At 37.5% G+C, this 10,191-nt stretch overlaps 1 protein-coding gene across 1 annotated transcript; it reads right to left on the reverse strand.

The window, feature by feature from the left end:
* Nucleotides 1-1,894: 1,894 nt before the first annotated feature.
* Nucleotides 1,895-4,544, reverse strand: RP1 (PPDK regulatory protein). The gene is made up of 4 exons (XM_089627560.1): nt 4,060-4,544; nt 3,628-3,973; nt 2,919-3,206; nt 1,895-2,221 (listed from the first exon to the last, which is right to left on the reverse strand). Exons 1-4 carry the CDS (start codon nt 4,540-4,542, stop codon nt 2,118-2,120), a joined length of 1,221 nt encoding a protein of 406 aa, XP_089483686.1. The 5' UTR covers nt 4,543-4,544; the 3' UTR covers nt 1,895-2,117.
* Between the last annotated feature and the right edge of the window lie 5,647 nt (nt 4,545-10,191).

Consider the following 10,191-nt stretch of genomic DNA (forward strand, 5'->3'; position numbering starts at 1 on the left):
CTCCGGCCTCCAAGGGTCAATGCTTCTTTGTCAAGTAATGTCAATCATCATTATCGTTGTGGACTCTAATTATACCATTAAATACACCTTTCAAGTCTTGGTGATTTTTTTTTACGTATGAGCAAAGAGAGTACAAACAAACGCGAAACCACATAGGCAAGTGTCAGTGACAGCGCTAGTCACCTCTCGCATATTCGTGGATCTTCCAATCGGTTGCTAGAGCTGGAATATCACAGCCTTTCCGACAATCTACAAAGCTAGCTAGAAGGATATTAATCCAAGGATTTTACATGTTAGTTCTTTAATTTGGCGTTATTTGGTACTCCTTCCATCAAGTATTTGATGGAAAGTGTAATGATTTTGAAAGTTCAATGTAAATATTTGGTCCATGTTAAAGAATGAAAATATCATTTGATAAAAATACATTGAACCCATATGAAGTTTTACCGTGATAAAAGTACATCATGTTAAAGAATATGAGACTTTGTTAATAATCGTGTGTAAATTCACAGTAATGAATCCAAATAAACACTTGAATCTATACTTACGCGGTTATTCGATATTTTAAAATTCCTAGGCCGGGCAACTTTAAGGTTAGGCGCGGGCAGTGACGGAGCCAGAAAAGCCCATCAGGGGGGGCTAATTTGAAAAAAAAAATTCAGGGGGGGCTTGATTGTTAAAAATTTATAAACATTGGGCCAAAAGTATAAATTTTCAAGTGAAAAAATGTAATTTTTTTAAAAAATGGGCAAAAAGTGCAAAAAAACAAAAAATTGAAGGGGGCTTAAGCCCTGCTGGGCCTATACCGGCTCCGTCACTGGGCGCGGGTGATCTTAATACTTCCAAATGGGGACGGTTGAGAAATCCCATGTTCTTCAAGCGGATCTAGAGATTTGCTTTGTTGGCATTCTACCAAGGATGGGTGTTCTCCGTAAAAAGTGAATATCGGACGATCAATTAGCATTTGGGCGGCGAGAGGAAGCTCTTCGAACCCGCGCCTCGTGGAACGTTGTTGGGATGGTGATTGGTCTCTTTGAATTCCGCCGAAGATACTCTTGTTCCTTTGGAGATTGGGGAAAGAATGGATTTCAACGTTTGGGAATCTGCGACGAAGGAGTACGAATCTGGATTCTATGTGCCCTTGCTGTCGTTTTGGCTTGGAGTTGCTAGAATCAAAGAAATGATACTCTACGCATTGTGAGAGCGGGGGTCTTTGACGGAGTTGATTAATTGGTTCGCTCACTAGCATAAAAAATAAAAAAATAAAAAAAAAAAAGATATTTGTGAAATTTCTTCTAATTTATTCACTTTCACCTTCTGGTTTTTTTTTTTTTTTTTTTTTTTTCAGGAGGCCTCGTACACATCCATGGCGTGTGTACTTAGAATGAGGACAGAGATTCCAACTCTCTTTAAGGATCCCAATTTGACCTATTGGATTAGGCCTTAGTCCTTCCATGGGACTGAACCTTATAGATATAGAACTAATTCAAAGTTATATACAATATACAAGATGAAGTTACTAATCACACTTAACTGTCTGTGACGCTTTTTATTTTGTTTTCTATCTAATTTATATTTGAAAGGCTAATAATCAGACAAAAATATTTGTATGATGGAACAGAGAGGATACTAAATCTGATATCGAATATTAAGTCATATATCGGAATATAAAATTTATTCATATACATGTTTTTATAAATTTAGTCATATATCAGAATAATATAATACATATATAAACTATCAGTTTATTTACTGAAGAGATCTATTAATAAATTGCATCTCTGTTTTCCCTATTCCTGCCTACTTAAACTTGACGTAAACAATGAATCCGTTTGTTTAGATACCAGTCTCTCTCTCCGTTCGAGAGTCTATCTAGTACTTTGCAAGTAGTTCAGATCAAAAGGCTCTTTGAATTTTGAAATACTTCTATAGTTCTAGGCTTCTACAACAGCTGGTTCGAACAAACAAAAACTTGTATAAAGTTGGTCTACTTTTCTTTTACATTATCAACGTCGTGATTTTATGGCTTGCACTCGGAGAGCAAAGTTTTAGGTGCTATATTGGTTTGCTGTTTCTTGTACAGTATATATATATATATAGATGATGAGTCATCATATTCAGTACCGTTTTGAGATCCTGGGAATTGAGCATCGGTTTTGCCTATCTTGGTAAAGCCTCAATATAATCGCCGCAGTCTCTTCTATTGCCTTTCCTGTAACCTCTGCAAAATCCAAAAGAAAATCCCACACTGTGTGATCAATCAATCAATCAATCTACCCAGCGTTTCTTACTGTTAAGCATCAAGTGAAGTCCATTGATCTTTCTCGTGTTATCCTTAACATACTATAGTGGCTCTTTAGGTTTAAGTTGGTGCTCGTTTTAGTGGGTTTTTTTTTTTTTTTTTTTGGTCTGGGTTAGACCCGAGTAAAATCCACGAGACCCTCGCATTATCAACCGCGAAACTACCTCAGTGAGCCAATTGTTGCGTACAGATAGAATCGAACCAGAGACTGACAAGGTCTCAATAATCACCCTTACCACTAGACCAATCCCTCGGGGTCAGTTTTCCTCCTTTTTAATGACACTTTTCTTAGCAATACTTTCAAAATTCTACTTTCCTCATGGTATGGTCTTGGAAAGGTTCCGACGTAAAATGTTATGCACACAATAGGGAATGAAATCACCAATGAGTTGCGTCTCTTCTAACCATAAAAACAAAATCGTGGTCACAATGTTAGATCCGACTAAAATCTACAAGCCACTTACATTATCGACCAGGAGACTAGACCAGCCCTAGGATTGTGCTCGTTCGAGTAAATTCTTGGATTCTGATACCTGAATTTTCCAATATCTAATGACCTAATAAACACTAGTCAAATTTCTTCATTTTTTACAATACGAAATCCTTGGATGCTCACCAATGACCGGCCAAACCGGATTTTGCGCGAAAACACCCCGCGCGAATTCAATCTCCTTCCGAACGTAGCCCATGTCGGAGTAGGTGGTGGCCACGTCATCCCCAAGGCCGAGGGTCTTGGCCCTCGCGCGGCGGATGGCCTGCAGCACGACGGGGTTGATGGTGAGGCCGAAGACCTTCTCGGGGTCGGCGCGGGCGAGCGAGGCCGGGACCCCCACTCCCATGACGATCGGGACGTTAGCCACTTTGAGCCCCTTCTGCGCCAAGTATATCGACAACGGGGTCTTGCCTGTGCATAAAGATGGGCATTTTGCCCGGTTAAAATTAACCAGTCGATTAATTTAACCATTCGTTTTTTTTTTTTCCAAAATAAACCAAGCAATTAATTTTAACTGATTATTTCATAGTTAACCAACTACCAATAAAAAAAAATAAGGTCGATGAGGTATATAACCATATTTATAGTTTCACATTACTGTATAGCCAACATTTCGTAAATCTTAATTAAATAATAACGTAAATACCACAATATTTTATTTCAATGAAAGGGCAAACCATGAATGAATGACACGTCACGTTTGTGACTATTTACGTAATTTACGAAACGTTGGCTATACAGCAATCTCAAACGTTTTAGTCGGCTAGTTACCTACTCTAACCGTTTTGAATGATTAATGGTCTAACCGATTAACCATTTTGTCCACCTTTACCTGTACGGGACACGCCGGCGAGGACGACGTCGGCCTCGTGGAGCTTCTGGGGCAGGGCGCCGTCGTCGTGCTTGATGGTGAACTCGACGGCCTCGATCCTTCGAAAATACTCCTCCGAGAGCGGGACCGCCTTCCTACCGCGGGGGAGCCCCGAGGGAGACACGCCCAGGTGGGAGGCCACGGCCTCCGTCAGCGGGCCCAGGATGTCCGTCCACGCCACGCCCCAAAGCTCGCAAGCCTGCCGAGCCGACTCCGCCATCGCCGGCTCCGCCAGAGTGTACGCCACCATCGCGCCTTCCTTCGCCGCCTGCTTCACTATCTCCACCAGCCTCTCCGAATCCTCGACCTGATCTTCCAACAACGCAACGCAAGATCGAATCTTTTAGCTTGGGCTTGCTTTAGTTAGTCAGGTGGAGATCGAGAGAAACGAACCCCGGAGAAGAGGTGGGTCTGAACTGGGCAGGCCCGGTCGACCAGGCAGTGGTCGAACTGTCCCAGCGCCGCGTTGACGGAGTGCTCCGCCGTCCAGCCGGTTCCGTCGGAGACCATGTAGATCGATTTCGCCGGCGTTCTCTCCGGAGGTGCGTCGGGAACCAGAGGGAAATCGGATTCAGGGGATTCGGAGAGGAGGTCCGGCGAGAGAGTGTGGACGGTGCGGCGGGAAGGGCGGTCGAGCTTCCGGCCGGACCGAAGGGCACGGGCTCGGGACCATCGCTGTAAGTGAGAGCTGCTCTTGAGCTTCCAAGCCTGGGAAGGCTCGGAGTTCGGTCCGGGAACGGAGATTTGTGGTTTGGGGTTAGGTTCGGGGACGACCGAGGCCGGTCTCGGTATGTTCGGGCTGGAAGAACAACAGGCGATCATTTTTATAATAATTAAGGTTTTTTTTTTTTTTTGCATCAATATTACAAATTGCATATATAAATGTACTTTTAAAGGATAAAATAAGTTCGGGGGTTCAATTTTGATGGGAAATGGATACATGATTATACCGGTATCATCTGAGGGATATTTTTTGAAGGATTGCATTTCTACCCTCATTGTTGTGTATATTTAAATCAGTGACATCTTTTTCATAGTTTCTTGCAAAAGTGAACCTGTAAAATAAAATAAGATAAAAAATAAAAATATTTTTCACGGTTTCTTATCTATGGATGGGTTGCGTTTTCTTTGTCTTACGACTCCTATTTCGGCCACTTGAGTTCGGCTACTTGATTTTTCCGTTTATATGGTTATGCTTATGCTCTCTCTGCATTTTGTTAGTATAAAATAACACTGATTTATATTGTAGGAAAAACGGCAAAAAAAAAAAAAGGGAAAATAACACATTTATACTCTGTGTTTTAGTGAAATGTCGAGTTTAATCTTCGGTTTTCAAAAATGTCGAGTTCATACACTCTGTTTAACTAAAATGACGAAATTATACCCTGAAATAGACAACACTGTCACGAATATTCTTTTTATTGACTTTTTATTGACGTTGACTATAATATTTATATATAAACACTAATTATCTTTATTCATTCGCGCCATATATGTAATTTATTTAAAAATTAAAAAAATAAACAACAGTCTCTTAATCGTGAAGAACACAAAAAGAGGCAAAGGAGTAAACATCGATAGTTGATAGTCATCAAAATCGCATATTCGAACAGAGAATTCAGGATTTAGAGTTACAATTCGAACACGGAATGAAGTCATTTCTTAGGAGGTATGATTTTTATAATTTAATTTCAATTTAAGACTATTTTTATTTCAAAATTGAGAATTTGGAAGTTAGGGTACGTCTGATTTAGATTTGATTCGGTTTTTCTTATATAAGAGTTAATATCAATGAAATGGAGATTTGTGACGCTGTTATTCATTTCAGAGTATAATTTCGTCATTTTAGTTAAACAGATGGTATAATTTCATCATTTTAGTTAAACAGAGGGTATGAACTCGATATTTTTGAAAACTGAGGGTTAAACTCGACATTTCATTAAAATACAGGATATAAATGTGTTATTTTAAAAAATATGTTAGCCGTAAAAAAAGACATATGTTAGCCGTCAAAAGACCATCATGTCTTTTTAAAAATATCGTTACATACATTTAAGTCGCCGCTAACATTTTATTACTAATATTTTTTTTATAATTGTGGCATTGATCATATAATTCGTTCCATTATTACTCACTACTCAGAGATGCTGAGGGGAGATTAGACAGCTTTTTTACGAGTTACGTGAGACAGCATTGCAAGAATGATCAATGGAAAAGTGAGTGTCTCGTCAAACCTTACGTATATTCACTCTTTACAATTTCTTACCAACGCTACCCGATTTTACTATTTTATTTTTTAAAGTACATGTCACATCAAACACTACCTCATCTCCAAACGAATTCTATTTTTCACACCAAATTAAAATATTAATTTTATATTCAACTTTCTCTTATTTATTTTCGTACGCTTATATTTATTTAATATCTTCCAATTATACCATTTATTCATTATTTAATAATAAAATATTACTCCATAAAATAATTCAAAATACAAATTAACACAAACTAAACTTAATATTTATTAAAACAAAAATATAATACAAAACAAATAACATAAAATAAAATAAAAAGTACAGTTACACATCCGAATTAGAATATCTCGCACACAAATGGTCAATCAATGCATTTCGAAGCGCGATATGTGCATCTCTGTCTCTTATTTTTCTGTAGCGAGTGAAAAACTCTTGAAATCGTGTATCATCATTCTCCTTTAATTCAATCCTCAATGGTGGCATTTCTTTGTTAACTTCAATTGGCACGCTAAGATCACGCTCATCCTCTATTATCATATTATGCATAATTATGCACGTAGTCATTATATCTTTTAAGACATCTTTTCTCCAAAATCTTGATGCTCCCGTCACAATTGCAAACCGTTCTTGGAAACTCCAAATGCACGTTCTACGTCTTTTCTACAGGATTCTTGCCTCATTGCAAAATACTGTTTTTTCAGCCACGTGGTTCTCGAATAGTTTGAACAATAGTAGATCATTTTGGATATATGTTATCAGCCAAATAATAACCCATATTATACTCATTTCATGTATGACATAATGAGCGCGAGGAGCAATACCTTGAGTGAGATTGGAAAATAGGTGAGAAGACTCCAACACGTTGATGTCATTGTTGCTTCCCGTCATACCAAAATAAGCGTGTCATATCCAAAGATCTTAATTAGCCACAGCTTCTAGAATAATTGTAAGTTTTTCGCTACGACCCGTATATTGTCCGGCCCACGTGGTAGGACAATTTTTCCATTTCCAATGCATACAATCCAAACTGTCCAACAATCCTGGAAATCCACATTGTTGACCCATATGGAGAAGTCTAACAACGTCATTAGGAGTTGGTGATCTTAAATATTGCTCAGAAAATACCTCAATCATTGCTCGGCAAAACCTCGTCTGTGGCATCTGCTGGAAGACCGTAGGCCAGCATCCGAAATACAACAGTTATTTTTTTAAGCGGTGACAATCCAAGTCTGCCAGCGCGATCCACCCATTGTACAAAATAGTTTTCGTGACTTTTAACGGCATCCACTGTTCGTAGGAATAAAGAGCGAGACATTTGATACCTCCGACGGAACATGGTCTCATTGTACAACGGGGCCTCTGAGAAGTAATCGTTGAACAGTCTTCGGTTTGCACTCTGTCGATCCCGATTGATGAAAGCATGTCCTGGAATCGAGCCTCCTATGTTGCACTCGGTGATTTGGTCGGCGGCATGTTGATTAAGAATTTGCATGATCGGGAGATTATTTTGGATAATTTGATGACGTATAGCATCCTCTTGCTCATCAATTTGAAGTAGAGTATCGTCATCAGAGGAAGAAGATGAATTAAAATTCATTTTGAGAGATGAGTGATGAGAGATAAAGTGTGTTGAGAGAATGTGAATTAAAATTCATTTGAACTTAGACTATTTATAGGGTATTGAGTGTTAGAGCCGGTTCGGGAAGCGTGAGAGCCTTGATTAGTGATGACATTAAGTGGTTACATCACGTCAGACCCGGGTCGGAAAGCGTGAGAATCTTGTAAGAGTGATGGCATTGAGTGGTCACATCACGTCAGACCCGGGTTGGAAAGCGTGAGAATCTTGTAAGAGTGATGGCATTGAGTGGTCACATCACGTCAGACTCAGGTCGGGAAGCTTGAAAATATTGTAAGAGTGATGGCATTCAGTGGTCACATCACGTCAGACCCGGATCGAGAAGCGTGAGAATCTCGTAAGAGTGATGGCATTGAGTGGTCACATCACGTCAGATCCGGGTCGGGAAGCGTGATAATCTGTATGAGTTTTTTAGTGAGAAAATTTGCTATAAATAGTATCTTCCATAAGTTGTGTTCTCATCCAAATTTTTTTTTAGTAAGATACATTACAAGAAAATGACTAGCTGAGCTTCTGGATACTCTCATGAAGAAGACCGACTTCTTTGTCCAGTTTACATGGAGATTTCTCAAGACCCTATCATTGCTATATACCAATAATCTGATAATTTTTGGAGTCGTGTTGAAGATGACTACAACAATGCAAAAAAACAAACTTCGGAGATGCGTTCAAAGCAATCAATCCAGTCCTGAATCTAATTAATTGAGAAAACTACAAGGAAAATATATGCATGTATTCCGCAAATTGAGAATAGACACTCGAGCGGTGTTTCAGATGAAGATATTGTGAGTATTTTAGCTATTTTTATCTTCTTATTTAATTTTACGTAATTATTGTAATTGGTTATATCGACTTGCAGATGCATCAAGCTAAAGTGTTGCTTACAGATGATGAAAAATTCAAGAAAGGTTGGAAGTTTGATCATGTGTGGAACATCATTAAGAATTTTGAAAAAATTTCAAGACGGAGCCTCAAGTGCCACACAAACATCTCGAGGTTCCTGTTCTTTTTCGTAGTCCGAAAAACAAACTCTCGAGTCAGTTAGACAACCATCTCATTCTGAGCGACCGATTGGAGAGAAAAAAAGCCAAACTAAAAATTAAAACGGATGACAAAGTAGCGTCCTCCATCAGCAAGGTTGATGAAGGGAAGAAACTACTTCTTAAGCAGCTGAAGAAGACAAGTGATATGAGAGAACGCCTCTTGGAAAGTATAGATAAGACTAATAATTTGAAAACAATCAAAAAATAAAATAAAATAATGAAAATGAATTTAAATAGAGTATCATATCCTCATGTTCGTGCATTTTGGGAAGCTGAACAAGCCAAAGTTTTACAAAGAGAGCCGAACAACAACAATCTCAAACACCACTTCCTAATTCCAATTCATATTCACAATATTTCACCGGTCTTGGAGGATCCGACGCTAATTTTCCCGAGAATTAGTTTATGTATTGTAATTTTATTTTCAATTTTATTTTGTTGTATTGTGTTTTTTATTTTAATGTTTTTTTTTTTGCATTTTGATGTCGTTGTAATGTTATTTCGTTTCGGTATTAATATTAATGTCATTTTAGTTTTTTCCACTCTCTAAATGTCAATGTTGTATTTGAAAATAAATTTCAAATATAAAATACGAATAATTAAGGATAAATATGATATAATTTTATAAATTAGTGTAAATATATAAATTATATACTTTATAGGGACTAATTTTTTTTAGTGTAGTGAATAGTGTTCCGCCATATTTGGCGCAACATTAAAATCAATTAAAAATCCACGCCATTTTGGCGTGGGAAATGCAGACCGGGTGGACTCCACCGTTACGCCATTAAGTGGGAATGACGTTCGGGTGGAGTTGGTCTTATATTACATTTGACTTGTTTTAGCATTCAATGATCTATAAATATTTTTATTAATTCGAGTGGTACTTATTTTGCATGTTTTGGAATAAATATGCATCAACGTTTTTCTTCAATATCTATGTATTACGAATCAAACAACATGTTCACTATAACACCTCATTAATGCCAATTAGCAACACAAATGAATTCAACACAACATATTTACATTCATTATATAGCAACTATCAAATTTTGAACTACATGAAGCCATTGAAGGAAACATCATGCATATCCTTATTATGAATATCAGTCTTATATGAGAATAAGCAATTTTGAATTGATCGATGTAATATGTGGAATAGATTTTGAAAGTCCGTATGTCAAACAATTTCTTTTTTTTAATTAATATTATAATTTTTAATATAAAATCATGTTCGACACCGACTTATTTATCAAGCTTCATATTTATTTTTTTAGAATTATCTAATATTAAAAAAAAAATTGAAAGCAGGCGTGTCGGATTGACCCACTTATATTTCTAAATGTCTAGGCCCAATCCTAGATCGGACTCGAAATGTGAGGCCGTCCCATTATATCTATATACTGATAACCCATATGCATTTATTTAAATATTTTTTTCTGCATGTTCTTCGGACACGATGAAATATGAGTATATATATGCTGTTTCAGTATGTGTATATATATATATATATATATATATATATATATATATATATACGAGTCTAGAAGATATAACGCAATTATTTTAGATAGATTCCAAACTAGTGTAACGG

Source organism: Urtica dioica, chromosome 9, assembly GCF_054948205.1.
Source record: "Urtica dioica subsp. dioica isolate 48M chromosome 9, U.dioica_male_clone48M_v1_H2, whole genome shotgun sequence".
Classification (NCBI taxonomy): domain Eukaryota; kingdom Viridiplantae; phylum Streptophyta; class Magnoliopsida; order Rosales; family Urticaceae; genus Urtica; species Urtica dioica.